General features: G+C 40.4%; 1 protein-coding gene across 2 annotated transcripts in view; it reads right to left on the bottom strand.

Annotated features, from left to right (window-relative positions):
* Window positions 1–1,758: 1,758 nt before the first annotated feature.
* The window catches only part of TANK (TRAF family member associated NFKB activator), a 39,303-nt gene continuing 18,301 nt past the window's right edge, over window positions 1,759–22,760 (bottom strand). For both annotated transcript variants that reach the window (XM_084643251.1, XM_084643250.1), the window contains exons 5-9: window positions 15,092–15,271; window positions 13,584–13,660; window positions 10,985–11,103; window positions 8,103–8,683; window positions 1,759–3,366 (exon numbers count right to left, since the gene is read on the bottom strand). In XM_084643251.1, the coding sequence (XP_084499377.1) occupies window positions 3,172–3,366; window positions 8,103–8,683; window positions 10,985–11,103; window positions 13,584–13,660; window positions 15,092–15,271 (1,152 nt within the window). In that variant the 3' untranslated portion in view covers window positions 1,759–3,171. The remainder of the gene's footprint in view (window positions 3,367–8,102; window positions 8,684–10,984; window positions 11,104–13,583; window positions 13,661–15,091; window positions 15,272–22,760) is intronic.

Raw genomic sequence — 22,760 nt, 5'->3', positions numbered from 1 at the left:
GGAGGGAAAGAGACAGAGCTTCCTCTGAGCCCCAGCTGCTGAGCTCACCATGGGTGGGAGAGAGGAATAGCTTCGTTTGAGCCTCTAGTGCCCTTTTCTACTGAGGGACCAGCTTCTCCCGAGTCGCCTCTGAATTCACCGTGGAGAGAGAGTGTGTGTGTGGGGGGGAGAGGATACTTTGAATGGCACACCGGCTCAATTAATGGGGGGGCAGTAGCATTGCCTCAGTTTAGTTACTTTTGTGGCATGGGGAGGGGAGTTTGAAAGTCCAGTGGCCATTTGGAGACTCTCTTCTGCACGGAGGGAGAAAGAGTTTAGCTTCATCTGAGGCTCCTCGAATGAGCTGACATCTGTGGGGGGGACGGGGGGGACAGCTCCCACTGGAGCGTGGCAGAGGGGACTGATTCCAGAGCTAAGAGACCTCAATTAATGTCCCGAATCTCTCTCAGCAATCACACAGGGGAGGACTCGGAGGATCTGTCACAGGCGTGTTTTCCTCTCCTCTACCGAGCACTGCCATGACAGGCGAATGACTGGAGCTACACGCAGCTGTCGCGGTAGCCGCGAGACAGAGGAGCTACACGTGTTCTGCCGGGCCGCCAGCACCAGGCACCCCCTGCACCAACGCTACCCCCAGGGGAGACCTCTCGGCAGAGGCCGGGGAAACACGCTGCCTGGGTGGAGGTCAGACCCACTAAGACCTTCACGGGCTGCTGGCTCTGAACACGTGCGTTCGCTGCCACCTACCGCCCTCCCTGCGGGGCAGAGGACTGCAAGCGAGCCAGCAGTGGAGGCTTGTAAGCCTCTGCAGCGCCAGGGCTGGCGGGGACTCGGCTCACGCCTCTAGCCCGGCAGGAAGTAGAGAGAGGGAGGAAAGCAGCACCTTGGCACCAACCTGCTGCTCCTGCCCTCATTCTGCTTCCTTCCTCCCACCCGTGATGGGTTCTTAATGCACTTCCCCTGCGGCCTCAGCCTCCGCTGCTGCGTTAAACGGGGGAGAGGAGCAATCGCTGCAACGGAACCTGCTCTGGTGCGGGGCGTAGTAAAGCCGATGTCCGTGAGCCGCCGCCCCCTCCCCCAGGAGCGCAGCGCGAGAGCGGCGCCCTCACCTCCCGCTGCTCCAAGCGGCTCGCAGCTGGCCAGGGTGTGCTTTGGGGGTGGTGGGGTTTTAAATGGATGCTTGCAGCCCCTTGCTGTGGTCCGGGCACCGCTCGCTGCCCTGGACGTGGCGCCCCTCAGGCAGGAGTGTTTGAAATGCAGATTTAACTCTTGTCGGAGTCAGGCCCCCGAGGCTGATAGGCAAGGTGGATTAGGACTCCCCCTCTTTGGCTTCTTCCTCCAGGAGAGGGAAGGGGCGTTGCTAGGCCTGCCAGCCCTGCTGTGCACAGAGGAGAGCTCTGGCCCCTGGGCGGACACCTCTTCGGCTCGGAGCAGGAGAGGGAAAACGCAGGCACGCGCAAAAAAGGTGCAAAAAAGGTGGCAGGGATTAAAAGGTAATGTGAGTCTTGCTTTTTATGGGCCAGAGGACAAGGCAGTTGGGTGTCAGCCTATTTTGGAGAGCGATTCCCTCCCCCCCTCTCCCCCACACTAAGTACCACCCCCAGCAGCACTCACCTCCCAGCAATAACTGGAGGGGAACTTCACCTGCCCCACTGCGCCCAAAGACATGCCTGCCTCAAACCCTTCCATCCATGGAGCTACGTAGGAAAAGGTGTTTTAACCCTATTATGGTAACAAAAGCACTCTCCAGGTCACACGAACAGACAAGCACTGTACCCTGTACTTTATTACAGTACATCAGCAGCCAACAGCTAGTCACATACACAGCAGGCACTTAAAACTACAGTAAATAGTTGTAGAAAAACGTTTAGTGTAGGATCATTCTCCAGTGACTTAAAAATCCACTTCTAAAAACCATGCAAGATTTATATTTCCCTTTAGCTTTGTAAAATGGTGACCCTCACCCCATAAATCTTTGAAAAGAGAGAAGTTAGGGCCTTGCTTACCTGTAGCTATAGAAAATATATTAATGCTAACAACCACTTTGACTGAACAGTTCCAGTCCAGACTTAAGTGCAGACAGCTCTCTTAGAAGAGATCCTTGCAAGTCAACTGTTTAAAAACAAAACGCAAGCTAGCTGATCTAGCATTCATAAAATACACACACAGCCATCAAAATTTAAATTATAGTTTAAAAGTGATTTCTAGTTTAAGAGAGTATTTTGAAGTGAAGACTTTTGTTCAATTTTTTAAAAAATTCCCTTGTGGTTGAGTAACAGCCAGTAGAGAACCACAAGAAATGCTAAATTATCTTTTCAACTTGTAGTTTTAGGGGAAAGCGTAACCTGGTTCATCTCATCTTCTCTCTATGTAAAAGCATGCGTCAGCTCCCACAGAGGAACAGGTATTTTCCATGAGCTATGGAAGCTAACAATATACATTATTTAATAGTGCACCTCTGCCAAAGATACATACCATTGCTATCTTCATTTTAGCCAGAGAGCGAGTATTGTTTTGTATCTGAGACAAATCTGTTTATTACATCATTGGCAGAGATCGGTGTAAACAAAAGACAAATGTATCTTAAGTATGACATACCTGTTACTTGGCTGCTCTAGTGATTTTATAAGAACCTTATCTGCAATAAAAATACAACACTGAACCTGTCTTAAGTCAAATTTAGACATTCCGCCCTTGCCCTTCAGATGTTCTTGGGGCCTGTTCCTGCTTCTATTTACTACAATAGGAGTAGGATCAGGCCCGAGGGCACTGAGGAAAATGGATAGGACTGCTCACACTATCTCCCCAAATTAAAGGCCAAGTTCTGCAAACATGTACTCATGCAAGTAGTCCTTCCTTACATAAGTAGTCATTAATTATTGTGGGACTACTCAGGTGAAGATAACTTGCGTAAGAAAAGGTTTGTAGGATCAGGCCCAAAGATCATATTGCAACATGACATACTGAAGTGAAACTGAATTACAGTTTTCTATGGGCTAACTTAAATATGTAAAATTACAAACGTTAAATGTAATTTTAAAAAAATGAAATGAACTTAACTAAAAAACAGTTTCAGCGACATTATGAACATAGTCTTAATTCTGAAGTTAACATACACACATGAATTAAAAATATACAAAAGTGCAACCCAGTATCTCTACAAAGTCTTATTCAGCTTGCTTCCGGATACATTGATTGTTCTTTAAAGTGTGAATTAAGATGCCTGAGAAAATCCCCCCTGGATGTAGTAGATGGTGGGAAAACTTTTTGACAGAATTCACATATTCCAGACTGCTTCAGTTCTGAGTCTGTATAACCTTGTGCCAGTAAGTTATTATCTTGAGTGTGATATGGCTTCCAGAAGGGCTGGAGAAAAAAAAAAAAAAAGGCAAAAAAGTTATTTATTTGTGTTTTAAATGAATACAGTTCTAAATATAAAAGTTACCAGCATTTGTTTTCCACTAGTTAGATTTTGTACATACGCGATATATTTTAACAACAAAAATGGCATCTCTGGTTCTCATTACATTAAAATCAAGAAAAGACTTCACATTTTGGCAAAGTAAAAGAATCAGAAGGAAACTAAGCATTTATACATTTACATCTGCAAACACTGTGTCAAATACAAGAATAGAAGTAAGATTTTAAAAAACACTCATGAGAATCAATTAAAGCTTCCTTTATCAACAATGTCAGTGTAATAAATACTAAGGCTTTTTATGGACTCTTCAAATATTTCACTGTAGGAAACTAAACCATGGCATCTGTAGTCTCTGTACTGAGATACTGTATAAACATTCCTGTACAGATAATATTGCCCTTTTTAGAAAAAAAAGCAATATACATTTTACATTAGAGTACAGCATAGGTTTACTATATAAGAGTTTAACATGAGGCAGATTTTATTTTACATTCCCCCTATTGGAACATATCTAGTTTTCAATTTAATCAGAAAGCAATCTCCCTGGCAATGTAGGGTAATTTATATTTTACCTCTTATCTGTTGCTAATATTACAATAATGAAATTAAATTAATCCTTAACCTCCCTTTGCAATCCTCATTTCTTCATCACAAAGACTGTGTGGCCTGAAGTGTCTGAGTCTCTGCTTCTTCTTCCTACTTGGCATCAAGTTATAAGCCAAAGTGCACTCAAACTGAATGGCAGCAAGTAAGTGGCAGGAGGGGGCACAACCCAGGAGAGATTGCTACAGTCTTTTTGCTATAACCTCATGTATGCACAGAAGGGAAAGAGTATTTTGGCAGTAGAAAGGCAAGCAGTTTCCCTTGAAGTTAAGTCTCTTGCTGTCCATCCCCATAAAAGAGCTTCAATTTTCATGTTCCCAAACTTTGCCAGGCTAAAAAGCAGGTGCTTAATCCTCCAGTGGCAACAAACTGTGCTACCAACCTGGCTTTCACAGTGGTTAGGTTCTTATTTCTAAACCAGATGCAGTTTCTTTTAGGAGTTAATTCCCTTCCTAAACAAGGTTTAGCATTTCAGGGGGCTGTTGTTCATTAGAAATTACATCAGTTTCTTCTGCAATACAATCTATGGATTGTATATCATGGGTAGTTGATGTAAGTTGCATATGAAATTTGTCTAGACACTAACATACTTTTAAATATTCCTATAGGAGTGTGTTTGTGGTTACTTGCAACACCACCTTGAATAAACTGGCATTTTTAATAACCATATAAAGAGGCATGATATTTAAAGTGGCCAAAAAGATTCTCGTAAAATTTGCTGAAATGTATTGGGGACTAAATAAGGTTCTACTCTTACAATCTGGAACTACCAGGCTTAGGTACCAAGCCAGAAAAAAACTTAATACCACAGACTTCTTGGGGACTTAAGCATGTGCTTAAGTGTTTCTCTGAATAGGGACAGATTTAAGGAGATGCTTAAGCATTATGCTGAATTGGGACCTTAAGCATCTATTTAACTGTCTTCAAGCAATAGCAGTCCCATTACAGTCAATGGACTATTCATGTGCTTAAAGTTATGCATTTTTAATGGTTTTCTGAATTGTGGCCTCGCTAGGGTTGGCAGTCCCACTAAATAAAGCACTGCATCAGTAATTAATATTTGAGGAATCAGACCTTAAGTTGTAAAGGTATGCATATATGTACAAACACAGTTAACTATAAATCTGTAAAGTCTTAGGTCCAGTAAGATGCATGTTTATTGTAATCTGCCACATGTTTCAATCACATTGTTTTCAAAGAGGTACTATATCCTAACAGGGCCACCCAGATGGAGAAAAGGGAGGAGGAGAGGAAAAGGGACTGTTTGCAGGGGGCCCCCTAAACTGAGTGGCATTGTGACCGGGCGCATGGGGTTGCAGTGCCACTCAGATTTGGCACTGTGACCCTGTGTAACAGCTCACAATGCCCAGGGTGGGTAGCCAGCCCCACAGGACAAGAGCCACTGCTACACAGTAAGTGTGGGGTAGGCTCACTCTCCATACCCAACCCCTACAGCCTCCCCTCAGCGTTTCTGCACCTTTTTTTTTTTTGGGGGGGGGGGGAGGGGAGGGAAGGGAAGGGAAGGGGAGACTGCTTCAGATTTTGTCCCAGGCCTCCAAAATCTCTGTGCAGCCCTGTACCCTAAGGAAACAGCACTGAGTTTTCCATTTAATATCCATAAAAACAAGAAAGCTAAATTTACCATATAAACTGAGAGCAACAGCTCCAGAGGTTCATTGTTGCCAAATATATTGTATTTTAAGGGGTTGTTCCATCTTATAAGTTAACATATATAGTAACTATGACAAAGTCCTAGTCTATACTAGGGGCAAAAAAAATCCAGCATGTAATTCACCACTGTTGGAGCTTCACCAGTAGCAACTATAGACAGGGCACAGGCAGGCTTCCCAGTACTCAGCATAGGTATCGACAGGGCTTGGATGTTTATTACTAGTCCCTCTACGACAAGGTGGTAAAAAAGATCTGGGCACTGTCTAAACTAGAGCACAACTGCTGCAGCTACACCAGTGAAGAGAATTACACCCCCAAGTTTTGCCAAAGTTGTATTAATCTAACTGGATAATACTTCAGCACTTGAACTCAGCTAAGAGCAAATCTCTAACCCTATAATCAGTAAAAAGACAACAGATCAATTCAATTCACCCAAAACAAAATGCATGAAAACGTTTTGGAAGCAGTTAAGTAAATATACATCACCTTTATTTAAATATACACACATGTATATTTAATGGATTCTAAAGTAATATTGGCTTCTGTCAAATAAACTTCTGGATAAGATGCAACATTTTAATCAATGTCCTTATGTTCTACTTTGCTACATGGATATGACTTCTAAATATTGAAACTATTTTGTATTGCCAGTTTTCTTTTGAAATGTAACATTCGATATTAAAATCTCCCCATAGAGCTGTAGTATTGGTCATTCACATTCTAAAATGATACCCTCAAACTAAAGTAATTTCCTTATTTTTCACAAATACCAATTATCTAACCCTATGCTCTCTTGTCCACCAACTCTCCTGCACTTTTAAAGCTGCATACTTCCCTATCAACTTTTAATCACACACCAGCTGTTTCACTTACTGTAATATACAATGCAGGGTGCCATCTATTGAAAAATGAATTCACAGACTAGCTAGTAAAAGAACAAGCAGGAGAGATAATGGAGAAAAAGGGGGAAAAAACAAGTAGTAGAATGGACGCTTCATAGATCCACAGGAATTCTACTTGCAATAAAAAGTTGTTTAATGTCTTGTACTCAGTCCCAACTATAACTGAGAATTTGGAGGAAAATAAAGTACAATAAAAAGGAGTATGTAATTAATAATTCAGGATAAAATTAAAATCTACCACAGCACAAACAATATATTGAAAATATAATCATACACTTTGAACAATGAATCTATGGCAATTAAAAAAATAAAATTATGTAAATCAGCACTACAAATCTCGGATTCGCTGCCAAAAATTTTCAGAAATTAAATTTAAGACTATGGTAGACAGTAGAACGAGGCTGGGTCAGTTTTAATAATACATCTACAGCATCTGAGGATCTCTAGAGCAAGGTAAATGTTATTTTAGCCTCACAGCTCCTCTTTTCCTTATTTTAAAGGCAAAGTTGAGGCACAGAGCAGTTAAGGCAATTTGCCCAAGGTCAAAGGGAATAACTGGAAGAGCTGAGAAGAAAGTGCAAAAATTCTAAATATCAATATCTGCTCTAGCCTTTGGGTAATGCTCCCTCCTACGAGAAAGAGACAAAAAGTGAAATCCTGGCCCTATTAAAGTCAATGGAAGTTTTGCCACTGACTTCAATGGAACCAGGATGTCATCCAAAGGCTCTGATTAAGCAGAGCACTCAATGGGACTCACACACACACAATTGTTTTGCTGAATTTGGCCAAAGGGCCTTATTTTCAGGGACACCGAGCATCTACAGCTCACGCTGAATTCATCTGGAGTTCTGGACATTCATACTTCTGAAAAAAAAAAAAATCACACCTCAAGCGTCTACTTAAAAAGTAGATATACATTTGCCTGTATTTCCTTAGGTTTCCATTTATGACTATTTGTGGAAATACATATTTTCCTATTCTACAAGTACTTCTAAAGTATTTTATCCCTTTTAAGTTGTTCTGTGTTTGTCCCTCATTAGATCTAAAGATAATTCCTTCTGGGGAAAAAAAAATATCATCTATCTGGTATTTTTTTAAAAATAGCACATGCCCAAATGTTCAGTTGTACATTTTTAAAAAGTATAGAGATGCACACTATTTGATTCTATGGAATAAATATCTGGGTAAAGAGAATTTTTGGATAGTTGTGATTAAAATCAATTTTGCAATGGATACAGAAACAGTTACTTAATATCTTCCTGAAGTGAAGTTTGTGCAAACATCTATATTCTTAAATCTAATTTAAATCCCTCCATTATTTCACTGAAAATGTAGTTAATGTACACAAATTTAGTGTCAGAAAGCAGATCTACATAAAAGTCAAATGTTCACCATAAAAATGGTGTGATTCATATAGGTTTCATTCCTGCCTGAAAGACCTTTGCACGGCACTTGTTTAAATGAAATATTAACTTTTAAAATATACAATATCAATATAAAGATACCTGCTGAGGTCCTCTGACAGCCCTCCCAGTGGCCTCTGAAGAGGGAAAATTTAATTCAATGGCATCTTGATTTGTGTACGGATATACAAGTTTCGTACCAATGTCTGCTGTTTTCAAACATGGTGTTTTGTCCTGAGTATTCTGTTTGAGCATGGTTGTATGGCTTGGGGGTTTTGTTTTGTCAAGTGTAGTTAGGTTTTGCATAGTTATGGGGTCAACTCCATGAGTTTCAAATGGGTTACATTCCAATTTACTCCAGTTCATAGTATGGTCTTCATGCTTCATGTTAAAATGATGATCTTGAAGTATATTTTCAGCTATTGCAGTACAAGGAACTGTTGGTTTATCTGGAGTGCTCTGTAAGAAAGTAGAGTCATTGTCTGTAGGTGGAAACTTGACATTCAATTTAGAAAGTGATTCTACAGAGTTGTCTTCCTCATCTTGGCCCACTCCTCTTGGTGTGATAGATGTTGTGCATGATACACCTCTATTTATATCTGGTTTAACCTGAGGTTTAAAAAGTTCTTCTGCTTGTTCATCAGTTTTATCAGTACACTGAATAGGCATGGAAAACGGAATTTCTGTAAAGGGGGGAAAAAGGAAATTGTCAGACGCCATCTATGGAAATATTTCAAAGTAATTGTTAAAGCACAGATGTGTGGATCAGTTATTTTTCTTGATTCTCTTTCTTGATTTTTTTAGAATATTTTCCTGAAGCCAATAATTTGAGGGATGCTCCCCCTATCATCCCATTAAAGAAGGATAGCCTCAGGGCAAAAAAACCAGAACGTGAAATAAGAGCTTGATTAATTTATTCTAACAATTCTATCCCTCTTAGATTGCCCCATATTCTCAACACACACTCACGTACATTTACTACAGTGTTCTGGCAGCTGTTGCAACTCAAGATATTGTTTTACGGAGTGCCAACAGTGTGCTAGGCACTGTAGTCCCAAAGTATTTGAAGTGAATAGACCTTCACAGTAGGGATGGTCTTCCTCTGTGTTTGAGAGCTCTCAGTGCATTCGAGAACTACAAATAATAATCTACATATTACTTCTAATCAAGTTGGGGAATAGTTTTACTATATATTTCATGTATGCAAAGTCCTCCTGAAATCGCTCCAATCTATGGTGATAGACGCCATATAAATTCACAGGCAGAAACCGGCATGGTAAGTCTACTGCTTTCTATGCTGCAGATATATATTTTTTAAAATTATAGGGTAAATTTGCCCCTTCTAAAACTACGTATAGTCATGTTGGTCCCAGGATATGAGAGACACAAGTTTGGTGAGGTAATATCTTTCTATTGGGCCAACTTCTGCTTTTCAGACCCACAGCTCATCTTCAGGTCTGGGGAAGAGCTCAGTGTGGTCAAAAGTTCATCTCTCTCACCAACAGAAGTTGGGCCATTAAAAGATATTACCTCACCCAACTTGTCTCTTCCTGAATGAGGCAGAGAATCTTAATGCAAAAAGGGGACACAGTATTGTTTATATAGAATAAACAATACACAATAATAATGTACTGTCAAAAAACCCCTCAGAAATCAATTTCACAGGCATCTATTAATTAACTGGAAGCAGCTTGACAGATACCCAGAACTTTGGAATATCAGGTCCCTTATTTACGTTTTAAAATATGGATTTAGGAGCATAACTTTAGACTCTTTCAGTATTTTTTTCAGCATTTGATGTCCAGGTTTAGCTGAAGTAGATACTTGTACATATTGATTTCAGCTGAGTAGAGCAATAAGTGGGTACCATTAAAATTTTATCTTTTTAATTGTTATCTATGAGAAATTATCACAAGTATGGTTACCGTTTAACAGTTAGACAGTGAATACAAGTTTTAAGGGAGTCCAGTGTACTACTTATTAGGACTGGAAGTCACGTTATTAATAAATATATCTCACAGTCTTGATCAGCACTTCATTGTACTTGCCTCAAGAAAAGACAAAACATCAACTTTGGAATAACTTGCTGAGTGCCCCAAATCAGACATAAGAGGGGCACATTTGGCACATAAATAAAAGATCAACTTTCATGTACCCTTTCTCCCCCTTGAAGTCATGGACCACTAGCTCTTATTTCATATGAAGTTGTAACATCTAGTTTGTCAATATGTATTGGAGACATCTGCAGGGAGCTGGAAGAGTAAAGTAAATTTTTTTTTTGTGAGGGCTTGAAAAGCAGTCTATAAAACCCTATCGGGACCTGATCCTGCTGTCTTATAGTATGCAAAAGCTAATGAAACTACTTCAAGTATTATGTACTGTGTCCAGTATAAGTGTTAGCAGGATCAGGCTCATAGGACCTAGTCCAGTTCTCGCTGAAGTCAGTTTTTCCACTGATTTTGGTGAGAGTTGGACCTTTAGTCTGTATAATAAATAACTAACTAAATAAATTAAAAAAGAAAAAAAAAAAAAGGGCGTTTCAAGTCTGCACAAGGCACTTTGTCTTAAAGTCCTCTACCTCTCCACATGCCAGCAGCCTTCTTTGACAAACGTGAGGCTAGAAATATTCATAACAGGCATTTTTATAAACAGAGCTAAATAAAAAACAAAAAGTGCCGTCACTCAGAGCATGCTGGGGCATCAGACTGAGTGAGAGCCAATGATCTACTTCAAGGGACAAAAAAAGAAGTCTCTTACATGGTGACTGCCTCTTACACATGTAATTTGGAATGTTCCTCATACAATTCCAAAACTCATGGTGCATTTTCTTAGTGAACTGCAGAGCACCATGTGAGCAGACTTGAAAGAAGCAGATGGTAAATAGTGGAAGTACTTTCAATGTATGTGTAATTTACAGTATTTTCAAATATAAAGCAAAGCTTTCAAACAGTTGAATCACAATAAGAGCTAAAGGAAGATGTTACCATTTACAGGTTCTCTCTTTATGTTAAGTTTACTGAGTTGGTCTGTTTGCTTTCTTGCTAGTGTGCATATTCGATGACATTCTTCCTTCATCTCCTGGAAAACCATCTCTAGATCTTCCCTAAAAGTTCAATATTTTAAATCAAAAAGTGTCAGTGGGTTCAGCTCTTTCATGACCTTGAATTAAAAAAAAAAATATATATTCCACAACTGTAAGCCAGAGATAGTGTTGACCACCAGAACCATTTAGCTGGTAGTCTTCTCCTTAAGGTGTGTGTGCGCACACACACACTCCTTTGCAAAAGCAAATGGAAGGGAAGAAAGTAGTCAAACATGATGAAATATGTAGCTGTTTGGTCATATCACATGCATAGGCCCCCTGCATGGAAGTGATGGAATGGAGAAAAAAACCTTTATAGGCCAGGGATTCAAAGGAAAGGTGAGCCACAGACCTTTCATGTTTCACTGAGTTCCCTCCAGCATTGGCAGTACAACACATCCTTGGCAATTATAGTGCTTCTGTGTTCATGCGAGGGCCAGTCCAGAGAAATTAGCTAATGCTGTTGTGAACATACATTATTTCCCATTTTTGCTGTGGACTTTTTGCATAGCATATTTCCTTTCTTGCATGGACTGAGCAGCTGCTCCCTGGCTCCCTCCTCTCCTTGCTTATGTGACATTTTTGCAGCGGGCTGGAGAACTCCTCACTTAGGCCACGTCTACATTGGCAATTGAACGACAAAACTTGTGTCTTTCAGAGGTGTTTAAAAACAAAACAAAAAACCACACACCCTTGAAAGACAAAAAAGTTTTGTGGGTGACAAGCGCCAGTGTGAACAACGCTTTGTCGGCAGGAGCACTCTCCTGCGGACAATGCTAACGCTGCTCATTGCGGGTGGAAGTTTGTCAGCAGGAGAACCAACAAACAGCGGCTACACAGCACGACTTTTAGCGGCATGGCTGTAGCAACACAGCCATGCCACTAAAGTTGTGTAGTGTAGACATGGTGTCTGTTGCCATTCCCTTCTGCACAACCCACATCCTAGCTTTTTTCTCTTGCTTTTTTTCCCCCTCAGGGCCTTTCACAGGTTCCTAAATGGCTGTCAAATACTTAGTAAAATCACGCTAAGAACGGAAAACATAGCTCTTCATACAAGGGCAGTTTTTGGCTTCTTGAAAAACATGGCATATTACATTATTCTGCTTACTTATGCATCACAAATACTTGAATTGAGGCACATGAGACCACGCAGACTAATGAAGCATAAGTTCCTAGATCTTGCAAAAAGGACTTTTAGTTAAAGGTGAACTGAAGATTTGAGGTGGAGTAGAGGAGAGACACAGAGGGTTAGTGTTTTATTTTGCTTCTTTATGCCGCAGGGTTTTTTTGTTGCTTTTATCAAAAGGTTTTTCTTTGTGAGTTTTTATTCACCCTGTTGCAGTTTGGACTATTAAGTGCTGCCTTCCTTATTTTGCTGGAGGTGTCCCTTGGAGGACACAGAGATGTGGATTAGGAACTCACTCAGAAGAATGAGGACAGCTGGTGAGTGGTTTTAGTATTCATTCCAACTGTTTCTCAGGTGTTTCAGTTCGTTAGTAGTTAAACACCCCAAACTCCACTCAAAGCTTTAAATAGTCTGATACCACAGATATTTTATTCAGTCAGTCAGATTTCACTTGCTTCTCTCTGATGCCATGTCATAATCCTGCAAATTCTTCAGTCATGCATAGCCTGGAGAGAAGAAGAACTGGGCATACGAGAGCTGAATTTTAATGTAAAGAACATGTGCTCAGGTGGGAGGGGGAGAAAAGGGGGAATAATTTAAAAAAAACAAAAAAACTAGACACTTCAAATAAGATCTAGAAAAAAAAATAAAGTAGCAAAAAGCACAATGCCATTTTTTTCACCCCATGTGACACCTTTAAGAATCTCCTTCTAAATGATCCTTCAGCAAAAGTTGGTAAAAACCTGCCTTAGGGTCTGCACTTTTCACAGGAGAATATTACTAAGGCTCTGGTCAACCCCCTTCACCATAAAACATGCAGAAGGGCAATACTCACTCATTAAATACAGCAAGGTTCAGTGTCATACACCTCTATGATGTCCTACATTTGATTATTCAGGGATCACAAGGCCTCCTTTGCATTGTGGGCAGTGACTCCATAGCTAAACCTGGCCCCAAACACTCAGATTTGGAAACATAAAGTTGAAGGATTAGTCCCTTGTGCAATCTGTTGAGCCCTCTCCTGGCAGCACTGCCCTCCTATGCTGCACTAGTTATTCCAGCATGGCTGCACGATCGCCTCAAAAGGAGTTAAGGCTGATACAATAACCAGCATTAACATCCATAGCTATTTCCCATGGAGCTTAAACTCCTGCTGCATCACGTGGTTGTTTTTTCTTCCTCCTGATATATCCCTGAATATCCACAGAACACCAGCTATGCATCCACATGCCACACAGGCTCTGCTCCCCTCCCTACGCTGCTTCTGGGCCCTTTTCGGTTCTTTCTGTATTGTGAAAAGGGAGGGAAGCAGCTGACCTTATTACTTTTTAGCAAATGTGAACATTGTTTACAAAAATGCTGCAAAATTATTTACCTTTCATGCACAGTTAAAATACCAGGGATCCCTGGAGATAAATCCTGTCTAGCTGGAGCAATCTTCGTATGTTTAATCTTAAAGTAAAACATGGGATTAGGGATCTTGTTTTGGTGTACGAATTTCGATTCTTACATTTACATGGATTTAACACAAAGGTAGATTAACAAATGTCTCAACATTCTTCAACAATCAGCAGAACCAACTAATCTTACGTGTATCCCAAGAAGCCATTTAGAAAACAAATGTACAAGAAATCTCATGTTTCATTCTTTGATTTTAAAATCCCTTCTAGTACAAATTTGGTAATGCCACTATTTTGCCCTTATACAGAGGTTTTCATATGAGACCACAGGTGCCGACTCTGTGGGTGCTCAGGGCTGGAGCACCCACGGGGAAAAATTAGAGGATGCTCTGCACCCACCGGCAGCCAAGCTCCCCTCCTCCTTTCCCCCGGAGCATGCCCCATCGCTGCTCCTCCACCTACCTCCCAGTGTTTCCTGCCCAGCTGCCAAACAGCTGTTTGGCGGTGTTAGCAAACTCCAGGCTGGGGGGAGGAGGCAGGGCCGAAGCCAGGATTTGGGCAAGGGGTTGGAATAGGGGCGGGGGGGTCAAGTACCCGCAGAAAAGAGCGGAAGTCAGCGCCTATGTTTGAGGCTCTCATAGGACTTTAATATGTGGGTAAGCATTATCCTCCTCTTTATAGGTAGGGAAGCTAATGCACAGAAGTTGTATTGTATTACAATTCAGTTTTAATCATGTATCAGATCATAGGCTCATTTCTAAGGAACTGATGTATTTTAAATTCCAAAAATCAATTGTCTCTAAAATTTTCAACAAGCAGATTAAAGGCTGATAAATTATCTATCATGCTTTTAAACAAGTTGTTACCTTTGACTACCACCTTGTGGATTACACTAGTATTACATGGACTGTAAATTGTTCACTAAATATTGGCTACCCCAGTGGTTTTCAACCTTTTCTCAGTTGTGGACCCCTAAAATATTGCGAATGGAAGTGCAGACTCTTTTGGAAATCTTAGACATAGTCTACAGTCCAGCAGGGGTCTGTGGATCACAGGTTGAAAACCACTGCTCTACCCTGGATGTTTTTCCTGGTAAGTGAAACTCCAAATCTGACCAAAAAAGAGTGGGATAAAAATGGAAGACTGAAGCTAGATATAATATGCAATTTGAGTCTGAACGGTAAAGACCAACTACAATACAGCTATGTAATTTTTCTCCAGCAATATAATAATATTTAATTGTATAACCATTTAAAATAAAAATATGAAGAATAATTAAGGTACACAAAATAAGATTCAAGTATTTTATGGCTTAACTGAAGGAACATTACAGCTAGTGTTACTGTATATATTTTAACAATTTTCTTAGCAACTTACATACAGTTGTAATCTAAAATCTGTTAACCAGAGTAATTGGTATAAACAAAATCTTAAATAAGCATAATTATTTGCAAAGGTGTGGTGTCTCATTTTATTTACTTACCTCCATTTCATATATTGGCATATTTATGCAATCCTGTGCTTCACTTTTTTCTTTTAATCTGTTTTTTAGAAACCTTATTTCTTCTTCTTTAATGGCAATAATAGATACAAGTTTATTTTCCTTTAGAGTGTTTTCTTCCTCAGTTTGCTTCAATTTAATGCCCTCTGTTTCCAATTGTTCCTAAAAATAGCACAATTGGTTAATATTTCCAGAATAGGAAGAATATCATTATGCAACAGCCTGGGATATACTACATTAAGTCTTGGCAACCTAAATGAAATGAGTCTTATCTACTCACTAATGTCAATTTGCGTTGAAATAATTAAAGACCATTTAGTGCTATATACAGATATGTCTGATCATGGACAATTACTCAGAACAATTGTGTGCTGTTTTGAGCTTATAAAAGCCAAGCCAGCAGATTTCACATTAGTGTTTTAAGAAAAGTGGAAGACATGGTCTTACTTCATTTATACACACTGTGTGCAGTAACATTTAGTTTCATAGCATGCTAAACATTGAGTTACAGCAATTTTAAAGAAGGTGACAAAGTCTTCAGAGTTAATTTCTGGAGCAGTTAGAAATGTAGCTCTATCACTTAGGTGATTTAGATTTCCAAAAGACCCAAGCTGCATGCAATGCTGAAAAGATAAGGAATTAGACATTTTAAGTGTAGGCCCTATCCCAAATATTCAACCAGAATTTTGTAGAAATTAAATATGTACAGAGAAAAATCTATCAGGACACCAAAAGGGAAGACTTAGGTTGTTTTTTTTTTTTTTAAATGTGTAAGTAGGCAATCCTTGAATTATTTCTCAGTAAAAGAATATATGGCTAGCGACACAGAGATGCAGTTACAACAGCTAAAAAGCTGTCTTTCCTTGAAAGTGGTGGAAATGTCTATACCCAAAGTTTCTATACTAATGGAAGCACGGGATTTCTAGAAACTTTGAAGAGGACAATAGAAGCACTAATGACCATTATCCAGTTACATGAATAAACACATTTAAAAAGGGGGAGTAAGAGGGAATTTGGGCAGTTATTTTTGGAGGGATTCAGGCAGCACTGTGGCAGTCAAATAAGAAAAGGCAAATTATGGAAGAGAACTATTTGAATATGGATGACTGAACTGTATTTTTAAAATGCCACAATGCAAACAGGAGACAGACATTCACTTGGTTCAAAATTATATTTGTCCAAAAGCAACCAAATACACCACAAATATTCTGCTCTTATCATTTTGAAATTGGATACAAAAGTCTTTCTCTGAAACAAATTTCAAATTGCTTTGCAAGTTATCCAAATAACAAAGTAATTCAGGTGTTTCATTCCCGAGACTTATTTTCCCACTAAAATTAAATGTTTGTTTGTTTATAAGTGTATTGATCTAACTGATCAAAATAGTTAAATAGAAACACTGTGACTTAGACGCAGGGCTGGAAAAGTCACATGCAATGTCAAGATAAATAATGTGCCAAAATGCAAGTCACACCATCTGGAAAAATAATTATTTTAAAAACAAGGTCAGTGGGAAGGCAGATAAAGAATGCTCAAGGGATGAGCCATATTAAGCCAGGTACCTGCCTCCAACAGGATAAAACTTAAGTCACCGAGTAAAGAATTAGGCCCAAGGTATACCCAGTTCACCAAAACAAAATAAACAAAAAAACCAACTCCTCCCTTCCCCCACCATGTTTTATGAAGCCTGTACATGCAAATACAATGAACTCAAAGTATAATGTATACATGGGATGGGGGCAGATGGAGGCAATGGAGAAGGAGCCAGCCCCAGGTGTGGTGATACAAGGAGGGGAGTGTATTCAGATAATCCATTAGCAGAATCCCAAAGAGGCTGCCGTAAGAGTCAAAAATATAGACACATTCTGGGATGAAATTTAAAGAAGACATGTTTCTATATTTAAATTTCACAATTTAAGCCAGTTAACCAAGAGTCAGTGCTCCAGGTCAGCTCATCCCGCCCCGCAAATTACCTAGTCCATAGTTGGCCTTCCCTTGCCTCAAGGAGCCACACAGTCAGCTTCTTCCACTCACTGAGTGGTCAAAACAGTCTTTAAAATGGGTTCTCTCCACCGGAGGGAAACCCCTCATCTCCCTGGCTGGCTGAAGTCCTAGCAAACCCAGTTCCTCTCAGTTGGCAGGACAACCCATTTCTAAAGCCATCCTCATATATCTATATATGCTGTTACCTTCCCGATTATTTCCTACAGCTGGAGGACCCTACTTTCAGGTTTGATGCTTCTGCCAGGTACTGTGGGACAGATTTTAGTACCTGTTTCCAGGACAGGCCATTAACCCCTTTCTGTCCTTGTCCAGATTAGGATCTATATACCCCATTACAGGGAGTAGAAAGAGGTCTAGTATCCAAGGAGTCCAAGGAATGGGATGAAGAGAAAAGATGCAGCAAGAGAAGGGTTAGTCTTGACGGGACATGAATACTAGGAAGGAAGAGATTTTTGTACTCAGTTCTGAAATGGATAGGAAGTCTGAAGATTTCAGACTCAAGGTCATGTGTTCCCAACTTCCAGAGAGGGATGAGATTGTTCAAAATATGACAGCTAAATCTTAATTTGACTTAGGAGGGACTTAGGGAAAGCAAAAGGAAATAATCACAAAAGTGAGAGGAGTAGAAGGCACAAAAAGTTTCTGTAGTCAAGGTAATATTTGATGTGGATCAGGTTAGGAGGGGATAAACATTTAGTGAGTTGGGAAGCAAGTAAAAACTTTGCTGAAGTTTAAGACACAGGTTCCTGACCATTTGGGTGAGGTGGTGGTGTTTTTGGATTAAGATATTCTTACCAGTTTTGAATGTGCTGAAGTTGAAGGAAGTTATGGTGGAGCCAGGAGTTGCATAAGGTTGAAGTACTTAGAGAGTGAGGAAAGGGCTGTAAGAGTAAAGGTTATAAAGCATAAGGAGGTCTGAAAAACATTACACAGTAAAGTTAAGAATAAAAATGTAACAATTGTAAAGCAAGGTTAAGCATGAAATGTATTAAGTACATACATTAGAAACAGGCAAATGTACACCACCACTTAGCTCATGGCTCCTTCAGTCCCTGCACACAGCTCTTGCAGAGTCTAAATAGGATTGTGCTCTTTTTACTCTGGCCAAAAGTCAGGCAAAGCAAGAGGAGCACAGATTACAGGAGAGCCCCCTGAAACACAGGGCAAAGACCAGAAGCAGTGTGGGAGTTGCTATGGTCTTCCTCTAGACCGAGGACAAAGGCAATGGGGCATAAGGAAGGCAGAGAGAAGAGAAATTCAGTGGGAGAGTCACTACATACCAGCACAACAGCCTGTCTGTGTACTAAAACGAGCATCATGTTGTTGTGAAGAAGCTATTTCATCACATACTGATGAAAGTCGGCATCACGGTGCGCGGTCATGACATTACAGCAGGATACGTTTTGGGTCTCTGACTATTTGGTTATCCATCCAAGTCGTTATATTGCCTTTTCCATATCTTACAGACACTATAACAGTGGCAATTCAACCTTTAAGAACTAGAGTCACCAAGACTGATTGGGTCTGGGTGGCTTCAACATCAATACGATAACTCTCCCAGATTAGTTTATGAACTCATGATATATTTCATATATCTTATATCTCATGATCCCATGACAGCTATGGGACTGTCTAGATGGTACCTAGCTCAATTAACATATCTGGCCATGTTCTGGATCTTATGTACTGGGATTAGCAACAGGGATAGAAATTATACCTTTGTCATGGAGCTCTCCATTATGACACATCTTTCCTGTCAGGGCATGGCAACCTATTTTAATGGTCTGTCCTAGGAAGCTAATGGAACAGGTAAAATTTCAGATGGCTCTAAGGAAGAATGCTGGTCAGCTGACAAACTGCTATCAATGACCTTATGGAACATTAACCATCTTTTGTCTGACTATTGATAAGTTTACCAATAAGTGTCCCATTCAGCTTCAGAGGTCACCTGACTAATTCTGCTTTTCATCACTCCAGTGGTGCACAAAAGGAGGCTTAAAGCTGTCTCAGACAGGCAGGTGCAGGAGAGTCTGCAGCTGGTATAAACCCAGCATATCAGCTATCCATTAGCTGCTCCCTCATCTCAGAGGTAGGTGGAATGGAGGAGGTATAATGGGGTGGGAGGCTGGAACACACAGCACTCCACAGGACTGCCCCAGCTAGCATTTCTTAGAGTAGCCTCTCAGGCTGCTTTAAGTTACATGGGGTGAGGGAGAGGGGCATTTCAGCCCCAGGATCAGGGGCACAGAATGGTGACTTATAGCACAATCCTTACCACTCTGCTTATGCTCTGAACAGCTCAGAACCTAGACCACAAAGTAACTTATTGCAGGATAAAATTATTTTTGAGATTGATGCCCTGGCAGTGCCTCAGGTGTAGAAGCATTTCTTCCCCTCTGCTATAGCATCTAAAGTCTTGGAATATTTCTGGGAGGAACGTGAAGAGTATGGTAAATATGGATGTTTTGTCTTGGTTGTGGAGTCAAGTATTCATGCTTCACAGATAAATTTACTCTGATTCACATGGCACTGTTTGCCTTTGTGGGGAGAGCTGTGTTTAGGGGAGAGAAATGCAAGGTCTTCTTTGCTTGGGTTTCATGTAGTTTTGCCTACAAAGGTCATGGCTATCCTGGGGAGGTTTGGGCTATGACATGAAAAGTGGACCCATGTCCTTCCTAGTTGATAAGATCTAACTGGGAAATACTCAAGACCATTCTGGAATGGAATGGGATGTTGACCCCTTGGTCTCCTGAAGGGAAGCATTGACAAATAACTCCTAGTCCCTTTGATCATTCTTTACTGTCTCTGGGTCCTCATAATTATGCCAGTTATTACCCTCTCTAATCTCCTTTTCTGAGGGAAGATTGTTGAGAAGGCTGTGGCGAGGCAGTTCTGGATATAAAGGAGTCCACAGATTTCCATGACTTCATTTTGGTTTTAGCTTGGGTATGGTATAGAGAGACTGCACTAGTCTCTTTGGTCAGTCCCCTTCTGGGATGTATGAAGATCATATCAACGATCGTTCTTTCAGACCTAGGAACTAAAAATACAAGTACTTAATGGTGAAAGGCTGACTATGAGGTATAGCTCACACATCTGCAGATTCCAACAGAGAAGACAACGTTTCTCTTGAGAGGCTATGGTTTTTCCTCTGCAAGAGGATCCAGAGGGATATGTTGAGCAATGCTCATATGTCCCAAGGGCACACTCAGGTATGGTTGTATAGGAATTATTCTGTCACCCCTCTTGATCAATGTATAAGAATGCCAATCTGGGAAATCTGTTTGGGTTACAATGTCAACAGATTGCAGATGAAAGAGCCGTGTTCTCAACAAGGGGTACAAGTACCCCAGGGGTACACAGAGGTCTTCCAGGGGGTACATTAATTCATTTAGATATTGGACTAGTTTTATAACAGGCTACATAAAAAGCACTAGCGAAGTCCGTACTAATTAAAATTTCATACAGATAGCTTTATACTGCTCTAAATACTATACACTGAAATGTAAGTACAATATTTATATTCCAATGGATTTATTTTATAATTATATGGTAAAAGTGAGAAAGCAAGCAATTTTTCAACAACAGTGTGCTGTGACACTTTTTATTTGTATGTCTGATTGTGTAAGCAAACACACCTCACTTGAAGGCTGATTTGAAGGCATGAGACAAAGATCAGACTCCTGAAAGGGATACAGTAATCTGGAAAGGTTGAGAATCACTACTAGCCCTGGATAGTGCAACTGTCTATCTCTGAACATTTAAGCAAACATTTTGAACCGCTAGAAATCAGGGATTGATCCTGTACCCATTAAAGTCAACAACAACATTTCCATCAACTTCAGTGGGTACAGGATTGAGCCAAGAGAAAGATTCCAGTAGACCCAGGTGAAGACAATTTGCGTATTTAAGTGAAGTTCTAGGGAAGACCCGGGTAATTACATAACTGGGGAATGTTCTAAAACAGGGGTTCTCAAACTTCATTGCACTGTGACCCCTTTCTGACAACAAAAATTATGCTAGGACTGCAGGAGTGGAGGACCAAAGCCTGAGCCTGCCTAAGCCCCGTCACCCTGGGGGAAAAAGCGGTGGCAAAGCCAAGCCCCACCTCCCCAGGCCAGGAGACCAAAGCCCAAGACCTCAGCCCCAGGCAGGGGGCCTGTAACCTGAGCCCTACCGCCCAGGGCTGAAGCTTTAGGGCTTGGGCTTTGGCCCTAGGCCCCAGCAAGTCTAAGCCAGCCCTGGCGACCTCATTAAAACAGGATTGTGACCCACTGTTTCAGATCCACGATAAATCTAAACACTAACTAGAGACAGAATGAGGGGACACAAACTATTTTTAATTTAAATGCCACCACCATGGATTTACCCATACTGAATTTATACAGCTAGTGAATGAGACCGTTTTGCTAGGGATGTAGCAGAAAGGAGTTCATGTGGTGGAGGACAATGGCTGTGGATATAGTTTACCTGGTTTTTGGGGAAAAAATTTGATAGGACATTTAAAAAAAACAAAAAAAAACAAAAAACTGAAGTGAACTACCATACTTGGGTTGATGAAAAATCGGTTCTTCTACTGAAGACAGCGTTTACAAGAGAAAGCAATTTAGATTGGGCAGGGTGAAAAATGCAATACTAGGAGGATCAGTTTTGTTCGATATATACCAAAGATCCACATTAAGTAAGCGATTAAATTTACAACGGATACACCTCTTACTCATGCACATTTTTCTGTAAATCAGAGAGATACCTGAATAGTCTAGGAGCAGGTACCGATAGGTAGTTTGTGCCTCAAAAAGAAAGACAGTCTTGTGGTTAAGACACTGGACTAGAATTCAGAAGATCAAAGATCAGAAGATCATTTCCCAGCTCTGCCATAGACTTCCCATGACAGTGTAAGTACATCATATAATCTCGGTGTCTCAGGTCCTTATCTGAGAAATTGGGATAATTCAGCTTCCTTTCTCCCACTCCTTTTCGGTCTTATTTAGATAGATTGTAAGATCCTCGAGGTAGGGGCTGTCTCTTAATATTTGTACAATATAGATTACAATGAGACTTCAATCATGGTTGGACCTCTAGGCTCTACCAGAATACACATAATAATAATGAAATTCAATACAGAAAAATGGAAAGACCTGCAAAGATGTTTTGACAAGGAGTTAACTCTCCAACTAAATTCTACTCTCATTTTCTAATTAAATACAAAGAACTACCAAGGAAATTATATTGTGGGGTTACAAGTGCTAACCCAGAGGCGGAGACCATATGAGGAGGAGATTCTTGTATGCTCCTTTCATTCTAAAATGTCCTAGTAACAATAAACTGAAAATGCTTATTTAAAAAAATAAATAAATAAAATCTTAAAATTAGATTCCTACAAGATAATTAGCAACTGTCACTAATCCGATAAAATGATTTTCAAAACAACACCTCTGATTAAAATGTGCTTAGTTCACCAAAATGCAGGATCACTTTGCCCATAGCTCAGATTTAGCAAACAAATCCCCAAATTAAACTTTTTTAGTCTGAGCTTTTGGTTTTACAAGGTTTATTAAGACAACACTGTGGGGTCATGCTCAGACTGATAATTCAGCCTTATGGGATGTGCAAGCCCCAGAAAACGCAGCAAGGAAAGGATCAGCTT

Source organism: Lepidochelys olivacea, assembly GCF_965140295.1.
Source record: "Lepidochelys olivacea isolate rLepOli2 genome assembly, chromosome: 11".
NCBI lineage: Eukaryota > Metazoa > Chordata > Testudines > Cheloniidae > Lepidochelys > Lepidochelys olivacea.
This window is presented reverse-complemented; position numbering and strand designations above follow the sequence as displayed.